At 36.0% G+C, this 27,822-nt stretch overlaps 1 protein-coding gene across 2 annotated transcripts; it reads left to right on the forward strand.

Moving 5' to 3' along the window:
• Positions 1-859: 859 nt before the first annotated feature.
• LOC106879359 (ornithine transcarbamylase, mitochondrial) lies at positions 860-27,049 on the forward strand. 2 transcript variants are annotated; one of them, XM_014928879.3, is made up of 10 exons: positions 860-968; positions 7,279-7,390; positions 9,909-9,990; positions 13,037-13,124; positions 13,984-14,137; positions 16,080-16,202; positions 19,529-19,582; positions 20,878-21,027; positions 24,239-24,376; positions 25,494-27,049. In XM_014928879.3, exons 1-10 carry the CDS (start codon positions 886-888, stop codon positions 25,551-25,553), a joined length of 1,044 nt encoding a protein of 347 aa, XP_014784365.1. In that variant the 5' UTR covers positions 860-885; the 3' UTR covers positions 25,554-27,049. The 2 variants fall into 2 exon arrangements, with proteins under 2 accessions (XP_014784365.1, XP_014784366.1); XM_014928880.3 differs by lacking the exon at positions 860-968 and adding an exon at positions 1,654-1,915.
• Positions 27,050-27,822: the final 773 nt, after the last annotated feature.

Raw genomic sequence — 27,822 nt, forward strand, 5'->3', positions numbered from 1 at the left:
CTTAGTCTTCTTAAAAAAAAAAGAAATCCATAAATTATTCCATGTTAAAGTTGTCGTATTTCTGTAATTTCAACCAATCACTGACGTCCATTCAGCCGATATACATTAAGTGCCGACTACATAAACAAACGATTCTGAAACAATTAACCCTAACCCTAACTCTAACCCTAACCCTAGGGTTAGGGTTAGGGTTAAAGCAAATTTAAAATGAAAAAAGCAAATAAAACGAAGAATCGTTTGTTTATGTAGTCGGCACTTAATGTATATCGGCGGAATGGACGTCAGTGATTGGTTGAAATTATCGAAATAAGACAATTTTTTACATGAAATAAATTCGAATACAAAAATATTTTTCTGTTCTATAACACAAAATAGATAAGTATACGAAGTTTGAAAGTCTTTCGGTACCAAAAACACTATGTAAAACATTAATGAAAAATGTGGCCCCGTTTTAAAAAAGATCCACATTCAGTTATTCGACAATACAAATTCCTATTCGTGAAAATAACGTGTAAGTGGCTGAGTATCTCACAGACACTAGTACCATTAAAGCAAGTCTCATGTCCGTATCAACGTCAAGCAGTATGCTACAAAGCTGAAACTTTGAAGGACATGAATTCTCCAGAGAGCGAGGGAAAACTCACTCCCATTATCGAACCCAAATATGTGTAAGGCGCAGTCAACTTCGATGAGATTTGAACCCAGTGTGTAGAAAGCTGAAGAGAATACTACAAGGCACTTTATTGGACGCTCTTACGGCTCTTGTAAGTTTGCTGAGAGTCTTTTGTCCGACAGTTTTCAGAGAATGAAATCTCTATTTTGTCGTAATTACAGGTCTTTCAAGGGAGATCACCGCGTTACACATCATTCGCTGAAATTCTCAGAATGTCCCTTCTTCGCTTTATCCGTCCCCAATTGTCTAAATTCTGTGCTTGTGCAACGAACCGTTTGTGTCAACAAAATTACAGGTAAGAAATATATACATACATTACACGCACAAGTGCTAAATTCTCATACTCTCTTATCAGTTTTTATGATAAGAGCATTTAATGGATGCCACATGTATAGCTTCTGTTACGATAGTTTCTGTAAAATATTTAGTTTGCTCATTCCACATGTTTAAATAGATCCAGTTAGATAATCTATTTAAATTGAAATTTAATTCTATAATGATGGGTTTTTTTTCCAAGTTCGGGCATAATTCGGATCTATTTTAAAACGGGGGCCACAATATTTTCTTAACGAAACACTTTGAAACTTGGAACACTGTTAGAATGTGTCATATAAAACATCTTTTTCTATGAACCCTGTCATCTGAACAATAAAACTGCCTCTATGTTTTATCAAAGGGACAAGGTTGAGCAATATATCACATTTGAATACATCCTTGGTTATCATTTCACATGAGATAAGTAACAGATATGCTCAAATTAAAATCTGTTTTGCTTGCGAGCATATGCTCTGACCAACAGCAGAGAATTATGGGATCTATTTTAAAACGGGGGCCACAGTTTTCATTAATGTTTTCCCGTTTTAAAATAGATCCCAAGTGTGCCAGTTGAGCTGAATAAAACTCGAATGACAGGCCAGGACTGGAAGCCGCTTCACCGATTCGACTTTCCGGGACCTTGTCTAAATGTTACTGCGATAATTGCATTCCACGTTCCACGTTTGATAACCATTATTTATCTTCAGGTCAAGCACACGCGAAAAACCTATAGGTTGTTTCCCACTTTAACGCCACAAAAAGAAAAATTACTATTTACTGTTTACCATCAAGTCACCTGGGTTGTTTCCTGCTTTAACACCGTAAAAGGACTAAACAATAGTGCTAATGCAAAATTGAAATATTATTATATACTTTGTGACTCATTATTTTCATGTATTCAGAACCTCTCATTAAAGCTCTAACATCGTAAGTTATTCAATCATAGCAGAAATTAAATTAGCGAAAATATGTTCATGAATGTTTCTCCTTTATGTATCCAGGTAGACAAGATACGAGTAAAGGCACTGCTTGTCGGTTGTCAAAGTTACTTCTTTTGCAGCACTCAGTGCATGAATACATATGCAAAAAACAGTGTGCCACTTGTGAACGTATTTTCGTTAATCGTATTTCTTCTGTTAATGAATTCTTTAATTTTATTCGAAAATATTTAATAATATTTTGCAGTTTCCATGAAAACAAGTTGTTACGAACAAGAATATTATTCAATAATACAAATATTTTAATTTCAGTTTCTTTGTTCCTTTTTTTATGTTAAGATAAGAAACAACTAGCCGATTAAAAGTGGTGAGTTGTTTCCAATTTCAAATCAGTGGAGTGTGATTTGAAAGAGGGAGAGAGAGAGAGAGAGAGAGAGAGATTTGGCTGTTATTTCTAGCAGATCGACTGATTGCGTCAGCTTGTCAACGTCAGGGCTGAGCAAGCGGCTATGATTGGGAAAACACTTTGTTTTGTACTCATAACCAGCAACTCAAATTCGAATCGTTGTCATGACGACTTCCTGTCAATTTTGGAAGCGGGTGGGAAAAGTATATATAAATGTTAAGATCTTATTTCCCTTTATGCAATAAATTGATTGTGTACATGTTTTTTTTTAATATATATTTAATTGCGTCACGTACTTGAATGAGCTTGCACAATGTAATAGCTGTACTATGTATAACTTTAACTGTGCAAATAACTGTACTTTACTATACAAAAGGGATCATAATTTGAAACTATTTTATCATTCTGTTGTGCCTTAAAATTTAACACACTCACCGGTAAAATTTCCACATATTTCTTATTTTTATTTTCCTAAAATTTTCGTTGTGTCTTGCAACCTATTCAATCGTGAAGTGGAAATTTTACCGGTGAGTGTGTTAAATTTTAAGGTACAATAAGAAAATGACTCTCCCCAGACACAACAGAATATGCTTCAACACACGTAATCACATAAAAAATCTTGCAAACCAAATCCAAAAACGAAATATTTTATCATAGTTGTGTCATTAAAAACTAAGAAAAACATGAATGTTACATTATCACATTTTTTTCATCTCACTTTTATCAGAGATTAGTTTAGAATAATAATTATTATTAAATTATTTTAATTTGAACTCTAACTCACTTTACATATCTACACATTTTGGCAGTTTGGCTAGATAGTTCTTAGTTATGAGTGGGTGTTACATTTCTGTACACTACATGAGTAACTCAATTATAGCAGGTTTGACTAGTGTAGTGGGGGTGGGATTCTTGATAATAATGAATCATCAATAATGATTTGAAATTTCACAATTCCAAATACAGGTACAATATCTACTTTCCAGACAGTAGTGGTTCGTGGTCTGGAACCTCTTATAATCTACTCTAATTTATGAGCAAGAACTTTAAATTCCTGTGGCCACCTCACAAGTCTACTGGTACCTTTCTCTGGTGATTTTATGTACATTTATATATTGGAATACTGTGATAGACTTGTGTCGTGCTGTAAATGGAATATTCTTGGATAATATGACTGAATCGAAGTAATACTATTTAGAAAGAGTAAACACCACTTTCGTACATGAGTGACCATGGGATTGCACTTAAAAAGGTTCCCCTTTGAGGCGCAAAGTCTGGGCAAGGTTGTTTATAGAAGACCAGCAGTCACCCATGCATACCAGCCTCCTCTCTCCACACCACCGATGTTATCCAAGGGAAAGGCAAAGGCCGATATAGCCTGGCACCAATGACGTCGCAACTGATTTCTACAGCTGAGTGAACTGGAGTTACGTGAAATAAAGTGTCTTGCTTGAGAACACAACACAGAGCCTGGTTCAGGAATTGAACTCACTACTTCATGATTGTGAGCCTGACACTCTAAGCACTGAGCCATGTACCTTTACAATACTATCTATAAGGAAGTATAATAGGTATGTATATAAAGTCTGGCTAGGAATTTTCAAATGAAAGTTCTGGGATCAAACCTTGCTATATTCAGCATTGCACTTTGCTTCTATATGATCAATAAAATAAGTAAGCATCAATGAAAGTGCTTATCACTCAAATTCCATCTTTACTGTCTTTAAGTATTAATAATTAAATGTAAGGTCATCAAATGCTGTACTTCTTAGGTCTAGATATCCACAAATCAGCCCTGATCAGGCAAACCTATGGTTTAGGGCATTCCAGCTAGGACCATCCACCCTCCCTTTTTATATATTTATGACTGTATTATCCAATGAGTCCTTACTTTTTAAAGATGGAAGTGTGTGATTTGAGGAAAATTTGACCGTTATTTCTAGTAGGTCAAACTGTGGTTTTGCAAGTTCCTTGTTGGCTCTTTTAGGCTTAGGTATTTAGTTATGCTGTGGTACGATTAGCTTTTTGTCATTGAGAACCCAATCTGCCAGCTGAATAGTTAATGGTTCTATCTCAGCATCAGTGCTGCTTGCAGTCTCTTCCAAAGATACAACACATGACAGTGAATAACCTCTTTTCCTTTAGTTTTTGATAGGTATCATGTAAAAGGACATTTCACTGCTGAAGGTAATAAAGGCATTATTAACTGAACTGATTAGTGTGGAGTGGAGGATCGAGAGGGACCTCTCCTTAGGCAAAAAACTGCAATAGTTTAATGTTCTTATTGAGGGCATTTATTCTTAGCTGCATAACACCATGGAAACTAAAATAAATCATAGCATGTTTCACTTACAGTAATGGAAGGTTCTTAGAAGAAGTAAATGACTCAGACAAAACATTAAAGTGGTTGAAGCTTCTGCTCAAACCATATGTAATGTATAACCTGCTACTTAATTTCTCCATCTCAGTTCCTGATATTTATTATTATTATTATTATTATTATTAATATTATTATTATTATTATTATTATTATTATTATTATTATTATTATTATTATTATTATTATTATTATTATTATTATTATTATTATTATTATTATTTAATGTTTTGTTTGGATTATTAGAAATGGATTACTGGTTGTTTAATTTAGATATTTATTTAGCTTATTTGATTAGAATTTAATATGAAAAGGATACATTTATTAATTGGGTTGTTTGTTAATTGGCTAGTTGCTATAAATAATTTGTAAACTTTTATTGAATAATGATTTGCAACACGGGCATGGAAGGAAGAGGAAATTGAGTGTTGCATCTATTGCATTATCATCATTATCATTCATTAATGTCCTCTTCCATGCTGGCATGGGTTGGACAGTTTGACCAGAGCTGGTAAGCTGGAGAGCTGCACCAGGCTCCAGTCTGATTTGGCTTGGTTTCTATGGCTGGATGCCCTTCCTAATGCCAACCACTTTACAGAGTGTGTTGGGTGCTTTTAACATGGCACTGGCACAGCAGTTTTCTATGGCACTGACACGAGTGATTTTTATGTGGTAATGGCACAGGACTCTTGCAGTCCAATCCTTCTGCTCTGGAGGACAGGTCTTCTTGAGTACAGCAAGGTCCTGGGTATCTTGTTCCTTTGTCATCTCATCTGAAAGGTTCAGCATCCTGAGGTCATCATCCATCAGACCCTGTTGCATGTCTTCTTGGGTCTCCCTCTTCCATGAGTTTGAACCACTTTGAGAGATTGGCACTTCTTTATGAAGCTGTTAGATATTCTGTTATATTAATAAAATTAGGTTTTTTATCCGTTATGTTTTTGATGAGTGAGAAGGGTTTCACTTGGAAATTAATACCAGCTTATTAGTTACAGACTCGTCATACACACACACACACACACACACAAAGCCAAAAAAAAAAAAAAACTATCCAATTTTAAATTTTATTTCTTCAATAATTTCTTGATAATTAAATTGAATTATACTGCTGTTTCATATTATTGCCCTTAAACAAAATGAAACAGCAAAATCATTATTTAGTACATTTTTCACTCTATTATGTTGTATATTAATTCTGTATTGTGTATATTGGCATATGGCAACAAATTGGCACCAACTTCTACCATTCAAGCATATGTAACAGGATTTGCTACAGGAGGAAAATTATATAAAAATATTTCTTTCATATTGTTATTGATATTTTGCTATTTTTAACACTGTGATATTGCCACAGATGTTTTCTTGTTTTTTTCTGTTCACATTTGTCACCTTCCTAGATATAAAAGCTATCAGTTCATTTCAGTTTTTTCTTTAACTATAGTAAAAATAATGATAATAATAGTAGTAGTAATAATCATGATAATAATAATAATAATAATAATAATAATAATAATAGTAATAATAATAATAATAATAATAATAATAATAATAATAACATGGTATGAAAAGCGTGTTAGGTTCTTCAAGGACAACATATTCAAAAATAACCCATACTATCTAACTATCCATCTATCTATCTATCTGTCTGTCTGTCTATCTCTCTGCCTGCCTGATGTTTTCATCTGCCATTTTCACCCACAAGGCATTGGTCAACCTGAAGCTATAAGCTATAGTTGAAGATATTTATCTAAGATACCATGCAGTGGGATTGAACCTGAAATCATGTGCTTGCAAAACAACTTCATAACCACACACCCATGTTTGTGCCTATATAAGAGTGAAGTGATGGAGGCCATGGGAAAACTATTGGGAGCTGTCTTAATCTGTATTAATAAAGGCAAAATTCTGTCTGTCCATCTGGGACCCCTGTATATCAATCTACATTTGCTCTACATGGACATATTATACCTTTTTGGAATTAGAATGATTCTGGAATTGAAAATCTGCCCTTCATTTGGTTTTGAACATCCAGCATTGGGATCTGATTTAAAAGCATTTAGGTTGCTATTTCTAGCAGGTAAAACTTGGCTTATTCAGGCCATCTTGGTATGCTCTGATGTCAAATGACATCAGAGGTCAAAGGTGAGGATAAATGACATTTACTTTGTTAATTTTGCATTGAGATAAGAACTTTGGGACAAATTGGCCCACAGTTGGAATTCAACTTGGGACTGGAACAATAGAATAATTGCATTACAGAATTAATTCTCATCTGTCCTTAACCTCTGATCAAACACCGCTGAGTCATGTAGTCATTATAGACATTTTATAGTCATGCTATTTAGTTCTTAGTCTTGGGTCACAGGCCCAATTAACCTTCTATAGGAGCCAGCCTTAAAAGTCCAAACAGAATGTGGCTTTTAAGCTAGTGTTGAATAAATATGAAAATAAATATATTCATTATTAATAATTAGTAATTGTAAAAATTAAATTTTTTTTTTTTTGTTGTCTCAACTTCACATGTTTATCCTTCATCGAATATTTTTCTATCCCTTGTTGATTTTGACAGCTCACTTGTGGGAAGAGATTTTGACAGCTTAAAATATTACCAACCTGACGAAATTAGGCAACTGCTATGGACAGCAAACGATTTGAAGGTTCGCATAAAAAAAGACAAAGAGGTAAGTATCTGTTATTTAAACAGAATTATCATTAAAAATATTAATGTTCCTTGTCCTATTCAATCTCATTAATAAGAGTCTGTACCATCATCACTATATCATCATTGAACAGCGGCTTTCAATTCTGACATAGATTGGATGGTTTGATAAGAACTGGTAAGTCAGAGGACTGTGCCAAGCTCCACTTTTTACTTCAGCATGGTTTCTATGGCTGGATGCCTTTCCTAATACCACCCACTTTACAGAGTGTACTGGGTGCTTTATATATGGCACCAGCATCAATACATACATACATACATACATACATACATACATACATACATACATACATACATACATACATACATACATACATGCATGCATGCATACATACATACATACATACATACATACATACATCGTTCATAATAGAAAGCACCCATGCTGGTGACGTACAAATGGAACACGTACTGGTGATATGTAAAAGGCACTTGTGCTAGTGACACATAACCGACACTCAGTACACACTATGGAGTGGTTGGTGTTTGGAAGGGCATCCAGCCATAGAAGCCAAGCCAAAACAGACTGGAGCCTGAAACAGCTCTCCAGCTTACCAGTTCCAGTCAAACTGTCTTACTCATGCCAGCATGTAAAAGTGGATGCTAAATGATGATGATGATCACACATGCGCGCGCGCACGCACACACACACACACACACACACACATATGTGTATATTTATTACATTTTTTACAAGGAGAATGGTAATAATGGCTTTGAAGTTTTGGATTGTCAGACTGAAACTTTGAAGCCATGATTGCAATCTCCTTGTAGAAGTATAATAGATATGGACTCTGCAAAAAGTACTGAGTAATATTTTAGTTTCATGTAAATTTGTTTTTATTATAACCCAACTTAAAAAACAAGCATTAATACATACATACATGCATACGTATGTATGTATGTATGTATGTATGTATGTATATACACTGTATTTTGAAGTGTATAAGGAATCCTCGTGTATAAGGTACCCCCTAATTTTGGGGGTTTAAAATTTGGAAAAAGTGTTTTTTAAGGTATTTTAATTCTATCCATGTATAAGAAACACCCATATTTTTTTCACCTAATTTTTGACAACAAAGGGTTCCTTCTACTTGTTAAAATACAGTGTGTGTGTATATATATATATATATATATATATATATATATATATATATATAGATAGATAGATAGATAGATAGATAGATAGAGATAAAAAGCGAGAGAGAGAGAGAGAGATTCGAAAATTAAATAGAAGCACAGCATACGAATGAACAGAAAATATACACACAGGATATGAACATGCTCTTTCTTCATCAGTTATCATCCCCAAAATCCTTACAATATCACACTTTTAACAATATATATATATATATATATATATATATATATATATATATATATATATGTATATATATATATACTCTCTGAGTGGTTGGCGTTAGGAAGGGCATCCAGCTGTAGAAACTCTGCCAAATTAGATTGGAGCCTGGTGTTGCCATCCGGTTTCACCAGTCCTCAGTCAAATCGTCCAACCCATGCTAGCATGGAAAGCGGACGTTAAACGATGATGATGATGATGATATATACAGGGTGATTCAAAAATCTCCATACATAGGAAAAAATTATGTTTTTATAAGAGACAGTTTATAAGATCCCCTAGATTCCTTGATCTGACCACTCTTGATTTCTGTCTTTGGGGGCATTTGAAAGGTATGGTGTATCGCAGAAAGATAAAAGACATAAATGAATTGAAGGAATGCATCGCCAACTCATTTGCACACGTATCACCAGATGTGCTATTACGAGTTCACAATGAGTGGGGTAAACGTATTGCAATGTGTATTCAAAACAATGGTAACCATATAGAGCCTGTTAAATAAATTTAAAAAACTGTTCTTATAAAATGTTTCTTATAAAAAAGATAAATTGTTCCTATGTATGGCGACTTTTGAATCACCCTGTATATATATCGTTACTAGCGTCGCCTTACTGGCACTTGTGCCGGTGGCATGTTAGAAAACATTCGAGCGAGGTCGTTGCCAGTGCCGCTGGACTGGCTCCTGTGCAGGTGGCACGTAAAAAATACTATTTTGAGCATGGCCGTTGCCAGTACCGTGTGACTGGCCCTCGTACTGGTGGCACGTAAAAGCACCCACTACACTCTTGGAGTGGTTGGTATTAGGAAGGGCATCCAGCTGTAGAAACTCTGCCAGATCATATATATATATATATGTGTGTGTATATTTATATATATTTATATATATAGTATGTTCAGGTTATTTTAAATCAAGTTTAAGAATAACTGAATATTTACTGATGGGGTGGCTCATTACTGAGAGTAGGGTTAAATTTATTTGTCAAGTTCAATTTGACTGAGACTGTACTCTATGTATGTCTTCTTGTGTGTCTTAATTTATCCTCTTCCAAATACAAACAAATCTTAGCATTTCTATTAGAGTTAATATTAAGTTTTCAATTTTTTTTCTATTTGTTTCCAGCTGTATCAGCCTCTAGTAGGAAAGTCTTTGGCAATGATTTTCCAGAAGAGAAGTACACGAACTAGAGTTTCTTCAGAAACAGGTAATGTAAACACTTAAAAGCAAATTGATTCTTTTGTAACAGATATTTTTGTAGATATCAAAACTGCTGAGTATCATTCATGGCTTCAATTCTGTTGCGTTGTTGTGTCACCAGGAAAGATTACACATTTCTAGTTAGTGTTGTTAAGAAGCTTGACAACCAGTGTTTGTTTTTGTTCTTGCAACTTAGCAGTTCAGCAATAGTGGCTGACAAAATAAGAACCAGACTTACAAATAAGCACTTGGATTGATTTGTTTCAGTAAACTCTGCAAGATGGTACCCCAGCATGGTTGCAATCCAAAGACTTAAACAAGATAACATCAATAGATAACCAATAAAAAAGAATGATGACCAGAGGAAACTTTTCGTTATTTTATGTGCTGTTTCTAGCAAAATTTGTATCTAATTGATTGAAAATCTTGTTTTTCTGACATTTCTTTAGAATTCAGTGGGTGAAACCAGCTCCGTTGCATGACTTTTAGAAGCCCCCTACAACTTGTTTGTTTCAAGGCCCCATCCCTTCAATCAGAATTCATAATATAGCTATATTTTACTTTATTCTATCAGAAGTTCAATATTTCACTTTATCCTAAGAACATCTTTAAATATACAACAAGTTAAATTTATTCAGGTCTATTACGAATTTCAATAAGTAAAAACTTCCAGATATGAATAAAAGAACACTTTTATAATCCAGGCAACTTTCAAAGACAAACATGGTGCACTTTTTGTTTCACAAAATCATTGAGCAGTTCAGAATAATCAAGCTGAGAGCTAAGTTCATATTCAATAGATATCATAGACAATCCAGAAAGTCTGGTACACGTTTGGGGTACAATGTAATATTTTACAAGCTAGTTTTGCAGGTGCAATATTTTACCATTTTATTTCTTGAAATTTTCAGTTAACATAGTTTAATTCGTGTTCAATATCTTAACCAGCGTAAATAGATGACTCATCTCCGTACTTTGATCTTAACATGGGGGCCCCCTCAACCGCGGAGCCCCCTGCAATTGCAGGGGTTGCAAGGTCTTAGCGACGGCCCTGGGTGAAACTGATGTGTACTGTTGTTTACAATGCCACAAGTTTATTCCTTTTATATATGTTTCATCAAATCAGTTTATATACGCATTTCTAAAAGCCATGATAGATAGATAGATAGAAAGATAGATAGATAGATAGATAGATAGATAGAGAAGGGTGGGTGGAGATTAGATGTTGATTAGATGTGCAATGGAGATTAGATGGACAACGCTATATTCTGTCACCAACAGCTGCGTACCAGAGTAGGAAATTTTCAAGATGGTTAAAGCTCTTGCAGTAGCAGCAGCAGCAGCAAATGCATGATGTGGCAAGCATTGTTTGAAAGAATTTAAAATATTTTAGCGAATTAAATATACTCGTTTTTACATTGTATTTAAGTCAGTTATACTCTCATCAAGGAGAACGAATCTAAAGACTACGGCCTCCTCTTTAAACGAGGCCCAAACTTTCGCAATTTAGGTCAGAGCGTCGAGTTGGCAGAAACGTTAGCACGCCGGTAACGTAGCGGTATTTCGTCTGCCTTTACGTTCTGAATTCAAATTTCGCAGAGGTCGACTTTGTCTTTCATCCTTTCCAGATCGATAAATTAAGTATCAGTTGCGTACTGGGGTCGATCTTATCGACTGGCCCCCTCCCCCAAAATTTCGAGCCTTGTACCTAGAGTGAAAAAAAAAAAAAGAATTCAGATCAACGCATAACAGTATAAGGGAGACAAATCTTAAAACTTCTGAATTACCTCCCTTGAATTAAAGAAACTTCGACTGTGTAAACTTCTTCACTGTTGCCTTGAACATGGTTGTGAAGCAAGCTTTTTAACCACCCACAGTGATATATAGAAATAAATGTACACACACACACACACACACACACACACACACACTCTCTCTCTCTCTCTTTCTCTCTTTTCAGTGATCTCATCTTTGATATTACATAATTTGAAGTAGGTATAAATATAACACAATTTTACCATTATCATTTATACAATTTAAATTTAAGGTTTCACCATTTTCATTTAAAATCATCTACATTTTATCTCGTAGCAGGAGGATTCACTACCATCCCTAACATGTTTTTCTTTTAGCATCTTCTTTTCATTCTCTAAAAAACTTTATCTTTTATCTCTTACCTTTTACTCGTGTCAGTCATTAGACTGCAGCTACGCTGGGGCACTGCCTTGAAGAATGCTTAGTCAAATGAATCGACTCCAATACTTATTTTTTGTTAAGCCTTGTACTTACTCGGTTGGGGATTTTTTTTGCCAAACTGCTCAGTTATGGGGACATAAACACACCAATACCAGTTGTCAAGCAATGATGTGAAACACACACAGACACACATATATGATGGGCTTCTTTCAGTTTTCCATCTACAAAATCCACTCCCAAAGCATTGGTCAGCCTGAGGCTATAGTAAAAGACACTTGCCCAAGTTTCCACACAGTGGGACTGAACCCGGAACCGTGTGGTTGGGAAATTTATTTATATCATTAAAAGGTTTTCTTCGTTAAAAGTTTGCATAGGCGTAGGAGTGGCTGTGTGGTAAGTAGCTTGCTTACCAACTACATGGTTCCGGGTTCAGTCCCAATGCGTGGCACCTTGGGCAAGTGTCTTCTACAATAGCCTCGGGCCGACCAAAGCCTTGTGAATGGATTTGGTAGACGGAAACTGAAAAAAGCCCGTCGTATATATGTATATATGTATGCGTGTGTGTGTATATGTTTGTGTGTCTGTGTTTGTCCCCTCCCAACAGTGTTTGTCCCCTCCTAACAGTGTTTGTCCTCTCCCAACATCGCTTGACAACCGATGGTGGTGTGTTTACTTCCCCGTAGCTTGGCGGTTCGGCAAAAGAGACCGATAGAATAAGTACTAGGCTTACAAAGAATAAGTCCTGGGGTCGATTTGATCGACTAAAAGTGGTGCTCCAGCATGGCCACAGTCAAATGACCGAAACAAGTAAAAGAGTAAAGAGTATATAATGAAGTAGTTTCATATTTTTTTTCCAGGAATGAACCTTCTTGGAGGTCAATCCGTTTTCCTTGGCCCAGAAGATGTCCATATTGGTGTGAATGAAAGCATCAAAGATACTGCTCGGTAATTACATCTCTATGTTACATTTGGTCCTGATATGTTGCATTCTTACAAAAATAATATTTTCTATATTTGCAAACAGTGCCACCTTAAGACATGAGCACACTAGGCCTCACAAGTCTAGGGAGTCCAGTTCTGACCTGTGTATGCTGTGGCTTGCTATCAATAACTAAATACTATAGGGCAAAATGCACTGATTTGCCTGGAGGCCTCACGAGTCTAGACGCCCAAATCAGACCTATGTATATTGTAGCATCATCACTTAATGTCTGTTTTCCATATGGGCATAGGTTGGACTGTTTGACTGGGACTGACTAGGCAGAAGACCACAGTAGGCTTCACTGTCTGTTTTGGCAGGATTTTTACAGCTGGATGCTCCTCCTAACACCAACACTTTATAAAGTGCCTTGCAGTCAATAAATAAAAAACTATAGGGCCTACTGCATTGATTTACCTTTTTGGGGCCAATTAAATAAGCACCAGTTGAGTACTGGGGTAGATGTAACCGACTAACCTCCTCCTCTGAAGTTGCTGGCCTTGTGCCAAAATTTGAATCCAAAAATCAACTATTGGTACAAGGCCACATTTTTTGTGGGGTGAGAGTAGCTTGTCAGTTATATTGGTGCCAAGTATTTGATTGGTTCTGTATTTTATTGACTCCTTTTTGTTTGTCACTTTACTGTCTTTTCCATTGGCCACCTTTGTATGTCATCATCATCATCATCATCATCATCATTTAACATATATCTTCCATACTGGTATGGGTTGGACATAACAATTGATAATTACAGGGTTGTTAGAGTTGTCTCAAATGGCATTATTTCTTATCGATTTTTTTTGGATTATTTTTAATCTTTTGCAGTGTTCTTTGCCAAATGTGTGATGTAATACTAGCTAGAGTCTATGGTCATGATGTGGTTGATACACTCGCTTCAGAAAGTTCTGTTCCTGTGATAAATGGATTGTCTGATCTCTTCCATCCTCTGCAGATCCTTGCTGACTTGCTCACGCTACAGGTAATACCATGTCACTAATTATCACCTTTCTTATAACGAACATACAAACAAGTTTCTACATTATCCCCTGATCTGCTTAATGAGTGGCAATATTTTCTTTTTTTCTTTTGTGACATACTATTTACCATCTTTAAAACAATATTGTATGTTTGAATATCTCAAGTCAAGTCTTAGGACAGGATGTCCACAATAGCCATGGCTGGAATTATGATTCTTCAACCAATTACCTTTGTGTGTGTGTGATGTGGATAAGGGCATAGGCATGATGAAATGGCTATGAAGTTTGCTCCATAATCATATGATCCTGAGTTTGATCCCAGTGCTCAATATTTAAGGTGTCTTCTACCATTATCTCAAATAGTAAATCTCATTAGCAGAATGAAGCTAACAAAAACTGTGTAAAATCTGTTTAGATGAAACTATACTTGTAATTCAAAGTGACAGCTTTGCCACTTGCAACGTCTGGCTGAGTACACTTGAGGAGTTTTTTTTTTTTGTACAAAAATCCCAGGGAAAACAAGAAGCCACTTAGTGTAAGGGACTATGAAGAAGAAGAAGTTAAGATGAAAGGAACGAACTTACTTTAGACTTGAAAGAGATCAGGTCATAAAATGAAGGAAAACAGGGAGATGGAAGAGAGTTCCTCAGTCTGGTAGTTTGTGGAAGAAAGCTACGACTGTAGAAAGACTTCCTTATTCACTGAAGCACAACAACATTTAGATGGAGATGCTGTGAGTTCTAAGTCAGGCAAGATGATATAGAGGGGTATGGAACTAAGAGAGAAAGTTCATAAGAGGACTTCCTGTGGCAGTAACAATAGAAATGACTAAGACTGGTGATTTCATGTTGATGTGACAAGGGTTGCAGAGTTGAAGTAAGAGAAGGATTAATTAAATTAGGGACTCTCTTTTAAACCTGGTCAAGGAGATCCAAGTGTCAAAATGGTGCATCTGGCCAAATATGACAACAGTATTCCATACAAGGACGAATTGTGGATTTGTAAAGATAGAAAATGGTCTTGGATGTGAGGTAGTCCTTTGAATTTGATGATGACTATCTTCTCCATTAATTATGGACACTTTGATGCCTGTACTGTTTATACCAAGTGTTTATGGAATATTCAGCCACTTATATTTGAACTAACAACTAGAACACTCATAAATGAAACTTATGCTAGATCAATCAATGCCTATAAATGTCTTTTATTCCTACAGAAAATGCAAAAATTAGATTCAGTTAATTGATCTTTTAGAGCAGTGGTTCTCAACCAGGGTCCATATAAGATTTTTGGCAGTCCATGATCAAAACGATGCTAGTCAAAGTCAAACATTCTTTTTTTTTGTTTTACTTTAGTTTACCTTGTTTTACATTATCCAAATGTATACTCTTTACTCTTTTACTTGTTTCAGTCATTTGACTGCGGCCATGCTGGAGCACCGCCTTTAGTCAAACAAATCGACTCCAGGACTTATTCTTTTGTAAGCCTAGTACTTATTCTATCGATCTCTTTTTGCTGAACCGCCAAGTTACGGGGATGCAAACACACCAGCATCGGCTGTCAAGCGATAGTGGGGTGGGGGGACAAACACAGACACACAAACACACACATATATATAATATACATATATACGATGGGCTTCTTTCAGTTTCCGTCTACCAAATCCACTCACAAAGCTTTGGTCGGCCTGAGGCTATAGTAGAAGACACTTGCCCAAGGTGCCACGCAGTGGGACTGAACCCGGAACCATGTGGTTGGTAAGCAAGCTACTTATCACAGGTGGTAGGATGTCATTTGAAGGATACACAGTTGCTATTTTTTGCAGATCAAGTGACTACATAGAAACCCCTTTGTTAGCTTTTCTAATGTTTTTGTATATATCGCAGTATGAATTTCTTCTTCTGCTAATATTATCTATCTTCCTTATTGTTTCCATATTTCTAGGAACATTTTGGTGGACTGCGGGACTTGAAGTTGGCTTGGGTTGGTGATGGTAACAACATTATCCACTCCCTGATGATTGCTTGTGCTAAGCTTGGAATAGAAATATGCATTGCTACACCATTGGTAATTTTGCATGCCATTCTTTTCTAATAACTTGCAATAGTTGTGTGATACTAACCTTTCCCTAATAACTGACAGTATTTCTATGAATACTAATATTTCCCTTAATAATTGACAGTGTTTCTGTAAATGTTAATATTTCCCTAATAACTGACAATGTTTATTGTTTTAACATAGTATGGCCATAAGAGATGTTATCTCTGTACAAATATCAGAGTATCTGGTCCATCAACAATGTTTCTGTGAATGCTATCTTTTTCTTAATAAATGATAAAAGGTTTCTTGCAAAGACCAAAACTTGTCAATTTTAATGTAGGAGTTAATTTTGTTCTGTATGTTTTTGATTGTTTCTCTGCTTGTTGTTTGTCTTTTCTTTTCTTTTTGTTCTTTGTTCCCTTTATTTACAATGAATATAATTAATATTATGAATATAATGAGCTTACTGTATTTAGTGCTCAGGTGTATTTCAGTGTATCAGAAAAGGGCAAAAGAAGGGACAGAAAGTAGCAATAAGTCAAGCAAAGAGAGACAGCAATGCCAGCTAAATATAGGATAAAAAAGAACATGTTAAAACACAAGAAGGCTGGAAAGGACAGTTTGAGGGCCACAAAGAAGGAAGGGTGCATAAGCATGTTAGGAATAATGTTGGCAAATTTTGGGAACCATACAAGTTTTGAAAGATAAAGTATCCTAACATTAATGTGGATAGTTTCTTCCATGCTTTGGTAATTTTAAGCATGCAAAAATGTTTCTAAAAGTCATGAATGCTGCACTCTTTTTCTAATTTTCTAAGCATGTTCACGAGTGGTTGAGATACTGAATTCAAAAAGCTGGTTAAACTTATCATAACAATGCTAGATAATCCTGTGAGCTTCTACCAAGTCAGTTGTTGGATGTTGAAGCTTTAGTGTGTCACTATCAAGATAAGTAAAATATTCAAGATATAGTGAGTGATGAAGGTATTCTTTTGGTTGCATGTCACTAAATAGCTTCCAATATATTGATATTCTCAACAAGTCAAGTGTTCCAGACTGGAGATGCAAACTCTAAGCATGGATGTACCATATCCATATATAGCTTTAAACAGACAGCTGGTGAGTGGCTGACAAAGGTCTTGATCTAAGACACCTCAGTCTTTTTGACAATTTTAAAAATGTGGTTCATCCAATGCAGATTGTTGTTAACCATAATACCTTGTTCACGTTCACCATCAAACTTCTCAAGGTTGGTGTTGTGGATGGAGTTGGTTAATTCTGGGGTTATTCTCCCAAAATCTTCAGAGGTGCATTTATCTGTAGCCAGCTTGTGTTGTCAGTCAGCAGTCCATTGCTGCATATGTCCAGGTCAGATTATAGGAAAGATGTATAGTATATAGGAGTCATTCTTTTTGTATGTTCTCTGACTATAAGCAAAAACATGTGTGGTGTTCTTTACTTATAATCAACTATGAAGGCATGTCTGGGTTTTTAGTATGATCTTTGCTAACAAAAAGCTCATTGTTTCCAGGTGACAGTATAACTATATCTGGGTTGTTCTTTGTTTGATAAGCTAGGGGATTATTACCTTATTTGGAAACAGATGAGGATGGGTGACAAGAAGGGCATCTTGTTATAGAAAATCTATGTCAATGAATTCCATCTGATTCAGGCAAGCATGGAAAAGTGGATGTTAAAATTATAATGATTACGTATAGCTTAGTGTTATCTGCATATTCTACAAGAATTTCAGTTGCAAGATTGTCCCAGTGCTACGTTAATAGACACCTGCCCAACATGCTATACAGTGAGATCACACAGAAGCAAACTTCTCAATGATGCAGCCTCCTTACACTATGATTTGTAGAACTAGTGGGATGGAACAAAAGTGCACATAATTTTTTAAGTAAAACTCAGAAACAATATTTAGATATTTGTACATACCTTTATTCAACCACTATGTCTTATTTTGTTCCACTACGTTTTTCCCATCTTTAAAGGCAGTTTCAGGATCTGATTTTCCAAGAACTTAGCATCTTTCTGGGTCATGAACTGGTCTTAGTTATTTTTACAGTCTTCCACAGAATTGAAGTTCATCCCATTAAGAGGAATTTGTAGGGAACAAAATAAGTGGTAATCTGAGGGTGCAAGGTCAGGTGAATATGGTGGGAATGGTACGAGATCCCAGCCAAGCTGTACCAATTTCTGCCTTGTCTGCAAAGTAACATGAGGCCTAACACTGCCCTGAAAAAGATGACACCCTTCTGATTGGCTAATTCTAGTTGTTTTCCATCAATTGTCTTCATTAATTGGGAACAATAATTGTTTGAATTCAGTGTCTGATTTTACCTTTCCGGAAATAAAGGAGGATCAAATGACAAGAATGTCTCTCATTTTCCTCTATACTCTTTTACTCTTTTAATTTTTTACTCTTTTATTTGTTTCAGTCATTTGACTGCGGCCATGCTGGAGCACTGCTTTTAGTCGAGCAAATCGACCCCAAGACTTATTCTTTGTAAGCCTAGTACTTATTTTATCGGTCTCTTTTGCCGAACTGCTAAGTTATGGGGACGTAAACACATCCCCATCGGTTGTCAAGCGATGTTGGGGGGGACAAACACAGACACACACACACACACACACACATGCACGACGGGCTTCTTTCAGTTTCCGTCTACCAAATCCACTCACAAGGCTTTGGCTGGCCTGAGGCTATAGTAGAAGACACTTGCCCAAGGTGCAACGCAGTGGGACTGAACCCGGAACCATGTGGTTGGTAAGCAAGCTACTTACCACACAGCCACTCCTGCGCCTATGTATCTTCGCTTTTAATGTAAAAGCAGTAAAAATAAGCTATCCACACAGTATTCATATAGAAAGACATGCTGAAATGTCACTTTTCAGGAGATAAGTATTAGTTATATGCTTCTGTCACATGAGAAACGAAATCATGTGTTTAAATGCCACCAATTGAAATACAGTGTATAAACTTTTGCTCCAAACCAATACTTATGAAATGTATAATATCAAACTAATTTTTGATATCAAACTAATTTTTGATATCAAACTAATTTTTGATATCAAACTAATTTTTGATATGAAACTAATTTTTGATATGAAACTAATTTTTGATATGAAACTAATTTTTGATATCAAACTAATTTTTGATATGAAACTAATTTTTGATATCAAACTAATTTTTGATATCAAACTAATTTTTGATATCAAACTAATTTTTGATATGAAACTAATTTTTGATATCAAACTAATTTTTGATATCAAACTAATTTTTGATATCAAACTAATTTTTGATATCAAACTAATTTTTAAACCTTTCTTATATTATTTTTCCAGGGTTATTTGCCTGATTCTAATATCATCGCTTCCTGTAATAAATTTTCGGCAAAGGTATGTACATAACACACCTACCCACACAGATCTATCCACATAAATACACACTCACATGCATGTGCAAACACACACACACACACACACACACTTACACATATATGTATGTATACATATACGATGGCCACTGCTGTCTGTTTGAAAATGAGTGTTTGAAGCAGAGGATTTAAGAAAAAAAAGAAATGAGAGAAAGAAAAAGAAAAAAAACAATTTAAAAAATAAAAAGAAGTGGTGGATGTGTGAATGTAATTTGAGTTCAGGTATGGACTATATATATATATATATATATATATATATATATATATATATATATATATATATATATATATATACTCATGTGTGTGTGTGTGTGTGTGTGTGTGTATATATATACACACACGCATAAATACTCACAGATGCTATTGTGTAACTGCTTGCATTTATCAACTATCTTGTCAAGATTTTTCTATTAACTTTATATATATATATATATTGGGGCAAGCAAAAGCGAAATTGTGATGGCACCTGTGCCCAGCATTGCCTTTCTGGCACTTGTGCCCGCGGCATGTGTAAGGACTTTCAAGCGAGGTCGTTGCCAGTGCCCCTGGACTGGCTCTTGTGTGGGTGGCACATAAAATACACCATTTTGAGCGTGATCGTTGCTAGTACCGCCTGACTGGCCTTTGTAGGATTTTCGAGCGAGATCGTTGCCAGTGCACCTGGACTGGCTCTTGTGCGGGTGGCACATAAAATACACCATTTTGAGCATGGTCGTTGCCAGTACCGCCTGACTGGCCTTTGTGCGGGTGACACGTAAAAGCACCCACTACACTCTCTGAGTGGTTGGCGTTAGGAAGGGCATCCAGCTGTAGAAACTCTGCCAAATCAGATTGGAGCCTGGTGTTGCCATCCGGTTTCACCAGTCCTCAGTCAAATCGTGCAACCCATGCTAGCATGAAAAGAGGACGTTAAACGATGATGATGATGATGATGATGATATATATATATATATATATATATATATATATATATATATATATATATATATATATATATATATATATATATATCTTGCACTCTTCTTACAGCACTAAGAGTTTTCTATCTCTTATTTCTAACAATGTAAGTGCTTCAGCACTTTTAGTCACACTTAGTGATGGTTCAATTTTTCCTTTATGGTATTACTATTAAACTTCGCCAAGCTGTTTATATTAACTCTCTGTCTCTCTCTGTCTCTCTCACACACACACATACACACACACAATTCTTATTGCCATGCTACTTTGTCAATGTTTTCACTTATCTTAATATTGTAGCATGGTGGGAAGATTCATTTGACGAATGACCCCAAGGAAGCTGTGTATCGTGCCAATGCCATTATCACTGACACTTGGATCAGTATGGGCCAAGAAGAGGAATCAGCCAAACGACTCAAAGACTTTGATGGCTATGAAGTCAATTCAAAAGTATGATAATCTTATATTTTATTATAAATGCCATTAATATGATAAACTTATATGGTGTTACAAAGCGGAGATAATAAAACTGTTGATACAAAACTCTTAAATATCACTGATATAACAACTTCATGTATATTTTATATGACAGGCTTAAGGTTCATGGCTCAGTGGTTAGGGCATTGGGCTCACAATCATGAGGTAGTGAGTTTGATTTCCAGACCAGTCTGTGTGTTGTGTTCTTGAGCAAGACACTTTATTTTACCTTGCTCCATTTCACTCAGTTGTAGAAATGAGTTGCGACATCACTGGTGCCAAGCTATATCGGCCTTTGTCTTTCCCTTGCATAACATCAGTGGTGTGGAGAGGAGAGACTGGTATGCATGGGCAACTGCTGGTCTTCCATAAACACCCTTGCCTGGACTTCTGCTTTGGCGAGGAACTTTCTAGGTGCAATCCCATGGTCATTCATGACCAAAGGGGGTCTTTACCCTTTTATATACTGTTGTATTTATAATCTTGTATATTGTTGTTCTAACTTTAGAGGCCATTATTATGGCATACTGTTGATGTCATAGCTATATATGACAACCTTTTGTTCTGTTGTTATCAAAACTTTATATGCCATCATTATGAGAGCTTTGTAAATTAATTATGCATTGCTGCACCAACATTAAGTATTATTACTATGGCAACATTTTGTGTTGTCTATAAAATATCTTTACATATTGGTTTCAAGACTAACAGTTTGATTATATCAATTCCAGTACTCGACTGGTACTTATATTATAAACCCTGAAAAGATGAAAAGCAATATCGACCTCAGCAGAATTTGAATTTAGAACTTGAAGATGGACAAAATGCTGTTAAGCATTTCAATTCAGCATACTGCCAATTCTGCCAGCTCAACTTAAAATATCTTTACTTATTGATTTCAAATTTTAGCAAAGGGCCAGTCATTTCAGGGGAGGAGCTATGTCAATTGTGCCGATCCCAGTACTCAACTGGTACTTATTTTGTCTATCTTGAAAGGATGAAAGCAAAGTTTTAACTTCAGCAGCAGAATTTGAAAGCAGAACCTAAAGACAGACGAAATGCTGCTAAGCATTTTGCCTGGCAAGCTAACAGTTCTGTCAGCTTGCTGCCTTAAGATATCTTTACATATTGCAAATTTACATATTATTCTTTTCCTCTTTTACTCTTTTACTTGTTTCAGTCATTTGACTGCGGCCATGCTGGAGCACCGTCTTTAGTTGAGCAAATTGACCCCAGGACTTATTCTTTGGAAGCCTAGTACTTATTCTATCGGTCTCTTTTGCTGAACCGCTAAATTACGGGGACGTAAACACACCACCATTGGTTGTCAAGCAATGCTGGGGGGACAAACACAGACACACAAATACATATACATATATATATATATATATATATATATATATATATATATATATATATACACATACATATATACGATGGGGTTCTTTCAATTTCCGTCTACCAAATCCACTCACAATGAGACACTTGCCCAAGGTGCCACGCAGTGGGACTGAACCCGGAACCATGTGGTTGGTAAGCAAGCTACTTACCACACAGCCACTCCTGCACCTATTGATAACTATATCAGTTTTTATTAACGTATTTGATGGCATATAAAATGCATTATTTTCCCCAAAAAACGTCTCAGAAAGTCACCCCAGATTCTATATGTGAAGTTGGGTCTCCCATAAGCTTTAATGCACTAAAAACGTTTTTCTTGTATATGTGTTGCTGAAACTGGTATCTGTCTAACATGCCCTTTGCATCTTTTATGCTCTCAAATATGGTTAGTTAGCCTTACAGATTAAAAAAAATTTATATTAATTTCTCTTGTCAGTATGGGCAGCATGGCTCTTCAAGATATATCATATCTTTTATCTTTTTCTTGTTTCAACTATTAGACTGTGGCCATGCTGGGGTCCCACCTTGAAGAACTTTTAGTTGAATGAATCAACTCCAGTAGTTAATTTCTATACTAAGCTTGGTACTTATTTATTGGTCATTTTTGCTGAACTGCTAAGTTACAGAGACATAAAGACACCAACACCGGTTGTCAAGTAGTGGTGGGGGACAAACACAGACACAAAGATGCACACACAGAGATATATATATATGAAGGGCTTCTTCCAGTTTCCATCTACCAACTCCACCCACAAGGCTTTGGTTGGCCTGAGGCTATTGTAGAAGACACTTGCCCAAGGTGTCATGCAGTGAGACTGAACCCGGAATCATGTGGTTAGGAAGCAAGCTTCTTATCACACAGCCACGCCTGCAAACTATTGCAAGAATTGTTGGAGGAAGTTGGCTTCTGAAATTCGAGCAAAATATATATATATATCTAAAGTGGTTGACCTATCCAACATATGCTACTTTTTGAAAAATGCTTAGGAAGAAAACAGACAACATTTTTGATTATTTAAAAAAATATAAATACTGTATTTTCTAGCTTATAAGTTAAATTTTTCAGACTAGAACATACAGTCAAAAAATGTATGTCGACTTATACACCAAAATGACTTTGAAGCACCAAAAGTTTCATATAAAAGGCAACAGAGTTAGGAAAGATAATGACGATGTTTGAATCTCTTTACTCTTTTACTTGTTTCAGTCATTTGATTGTGGCCATGCTGGAGCACCGCCTTTAGTCGAGAAAATCGACCCCAGGACTTATTCTTTGTAAGCCTAGTACTTATTCTATCGGTCTTTTTTTGCCAAACCGCTAAGTTACGGGGACGTAAACACACCAGCATCGGTTGTCAAGCGATGGTGGGGGAACAAACACAGACACACAAACGCACATATATATATATATATATATATATATATATATATACATATATACGACGGGCTTCTTTCAGTTTCCGTCTACCAAATCCACTCACAAGGCTTTGGTCGGCCCAAGGTTATAGTAGAAGACACTTGCCCAAGGTGCCATGCAATGGGACTGAACCCGGGACCATGTGGTTGGTAAGCAAGCTACTTACCACACAGCCACTCCTGCACCTATATATAATGTTTACAATACATGTTTATATATATATGTATATATATGTATATATGATGTTTATAATACATGTTTATATTATATGCTATGTCGACTTGTATGCTAGAAAATATGGTAAAAGGTAGATTCTTGTTTTCAAAGTTTCAGTTCTTGAAACTGATTTCTAAATTCTTTTTCCAGTTAGTAAAAGAAGCAGCTGCAGATTGGGTGTTTATGCATTGTCTTCCACGACACAAAGAAGAGGTCTCTGATAGTGTATTCTATGGGAAGAATTCTGTTGTCTGGCAAGAAGCTGAAAACCGAAAGTGGACTGTTATGGTATGGCTTGCCTATTCATAATCTCTGTCTGTCTCTCCTTCTGTCTCTTTCTTCTTCCTTTCTCTGTCATTATTTCTCTTGCATTGTGATATTTTGGAGTTTATTACGATGTAATAGACATTAAAATAATGTGCAATATGTCACATGTACATATATAGACTAATTACAATGTCAAATATCTGTTCTTAGCTTGCTAGTACAATAATGTGGAGGTGCAATGGCCCAGTGGTTAGGGCAGCAGACTCGCTGTCATAGGATCGCGGTTTCGATTCCCAGAGCGGGCGTTGTGAGTGTTTATTGAGCGAAAACACCTAAAGCTCCACGAGGCTCCAGCAGGGGATGGTGGCAAACCCTGCTGTACTCTTTCACCACAACTTTCTCTCACTCTCACTCCCTGTTTCTGTTGTGCCTGTAATTCAAAGGGTCAGCCTTGTCACACTGTGTCAAGCTGAAAATCCCCGAGAACTACGTTAAGGGTACACATGTCTGTGGAGTGCTCAGTCACTTGCACATTAATTTCACGAGCAGGCTGTTCTGTTGATCGGATCAACTGGAACCCTTGACGTCATAAGCGACAGAGTGCCAACAACAATGACATCATGTATATAGTTTTCTGTAATGCCACACTACATACATATGAGCTCATACATAAGGAATTACCATGCTTTTGTGTCTTATTTGTGAACATACATACATGCATACATGTACACATACACATTCATTCATTCATTTGTTCATTCATTCATTCATTCATTTATTGTGTCTCCTTGTCTTGACATCATGTGATAGTTGTAATTGGCATCATCATCATACAAATGGCATCCTTTGTTTCCCTACTACCATGGAAAGATGTCTGGCCATGCAAAAATATTGCCTTGCTTGAAAATGGATGAAGGTTGAGGACAAGACAAGCACCTTGCCTCCTGTATAATCCTGTTCAACCCGTGCTAGCATAGATAAATAGATGTTAAGTGAACAAATCAATGAACACCTTTTACTCACCCTCATATCATTTCTTCCCACCATACTTGAATGGGTTTGCTATCTTTGCAATATAACCTAACACCCATTTAATTTTGCGCTCATCTTATCTCTGGACTTTTTTTTACCTTTCTAGGCTGTGATTCATCATTTACTGAAAGACTACCAACCAGTTCACCCACAACCAGATTTCTAATTTTCTAAAGCTATTCTACAAGGAACAACAAAGCAAAAGTAAAAATTCTGATTTAGAATGCAGTTTTAGGGTTTAGGGGTTTTGTTTTGGGTGTTTTGCCGTTTAAGAATTTATTTGTATTTTCTGTTATTATGAAAGAATTTGTTTACAAGTTCTCTGTGTCCACTGAGTTTGCTTCTGATTCTGCTTTATTTGTGATGTTAATGTTTAATTTTGTTTAATATCTGCATAATTGAGATGAGGTGAGATGGAAGAATTGGTGGGCATTAATTTTTGTGAGCTGGCATATTGGTTGGCATTTTTTTGTGAGGTGACAAGCTGGCATAAGGCAGCAAGCTGGTAGAATCATTAGCACGCTGGACAAAGTGTTTAGCAGTTTTTCACCCATCATTACATTCTAAGTTCAAATTCCGCTGAGGTCAACTTTGCCTTTCATCCTTTCGGGGTCAATAAATTAAGTACCAGTGAAACACTGGGGTTGATGTAATCGACTAGTCCCCTTCTCCCGAACTTCAGGCTTTGTGCCTTTAGTAGAATGGATTATTTTTTGTGAGGATAAAGTGTTAAGCTGACAGAATTGTTAGCACATCAAACGAAATGCTGAATTAGCATTTCTTCTTGCTGTGTATGTTTTGAGTTCAAACTCTACTGAAGTTGACTCCACCTTTCATCCTTTTGGAATTGATAAAATAAGTACCAGTTGAACACTGGGATTGATGTAATTGACTAAACCTTTTCTTAAAATTGCTGGTCTTATACCAAAATTGAAGCCATTATTTTATCTGATGGTCTTGCTGTATTATCACTGTTAAGAAGTATGTGTCAGTTAGGACTGCTCAACCATAAGTACTAATCAGGTTTTAAAGTTTAACTATACAGCTTGTATATTTTAATTAAACATTTCTGTTTCTGTTTTATTTATAAGACTGTAAGCTTGAGTCTTATCATTATTAAACAGAAAGTGAAGGTGGTGACCTGGCAGAATTGTAAGCATGCTGGACAAAATGCTTAACGGTAGGTATTTCACTTGTCACTACGTTCTTAGTTCGAATTCCGCTGAGGTTGACTTTACCTTTCATCCTTTCAGGGTTGATAAATTAAGTACCAGTTGAGTACTGGGGTTGATGTAATCAACTATCCCCCTCCCCCATATTTCAGGCCTTGTGCCTATAATAGAAAAGGTTATTAAACAGAAAGTGATGAGCTGGCAGAATTGTTAGCATACTGGATAAAACGTTTAATGGTATTTCATCCATCTTCACGTTCTGAATTCTAATTCTGCCAAAGTTGACTTTGCCTTTTATCCTTTTAAAGTAGATAAAATAAGTACCAGTTGAACACTAGGGTTGATGTAATTGTCTTATCTCACACCACACAATTGCTGGCCTTGTGCCAAAATTTGAAACCATTATTATACAAAGGTAAGAAAGTGAACAAAATGTAAGATATGTGAATGATAAAAGGGTGAAAATAAAATGTATTATATTTCTAAGGGATTACAGTTTTGTTCTTTCATTCGGATATATTTGGCAATTAACTGTAGTCTTGAAAGAAAGCTCTCAGAATCATTATAGTTGATAGAGATGATAGTGTGAAAAACTCCAGCATTGTCAGCTTACAGCACAGGAGACTGGTTGTTGCATCAACAATACTCTGAAAAAATGTACACAAGTTGCAGTTCAACACCCAGAGCTATGTTTACCACTGCAGAATAAAGAGGTAATTTTACAAGGGCTATTATATTCCTACCTGAACATGAATCTGGAATCAAAAGTTTATGTACTGTCATCGGAAACGTTTAACTGGAAAAATGCAGAATTATCAGAGTTATGGGCATTGAAAGTGTACATGCAGCAAGAAAGTGCAGTAATAATGTTTAGTAGTTGAAAACTGAATAATGAAATGCAGAATTAGGTCTGCTGATCGTGAGAATCAAATATCGATCGCTTTGCTAAAAACTAACAGCTGTAAATGTAGGTGCTATGGGTTATTTCCCTTGAGGGTTTAAAAAAATATTGTGCAGGTGCTATGGGTTATTTCCCTTGGGTGTTAAAAAAATTAGTTATATCAGGTAGATATAAAGATCCCTTCCAGGTGCCGTATTATCGATTTTTTTCAACAATCTAAGTATGTCACGAGGTTTCCTGATATGAGTTCTACTCACGTGTCAAGTTTCATCAAAATCAATAAAACGATGTAGGAGTTAGCTAACAACGCCACAAACAAACACACACCGATTTTTCACATATGTAGTAGATATATATACAGA

This window comes from Octopus bimaculoides, chromosome 2 (assembly GCF_046866305.1).
Source record: "Octopus bimaculoides isolate indiv1 chromosome 2, ASM4686630v1, whole genome shotgun sequence".
NCBI classification, from domain to species: Eukaryota; Metazoa; Mollusca; class Cephalopoda; order Octopoda; family Octopodidae; genus Octopus; species Octopus bimaculoides.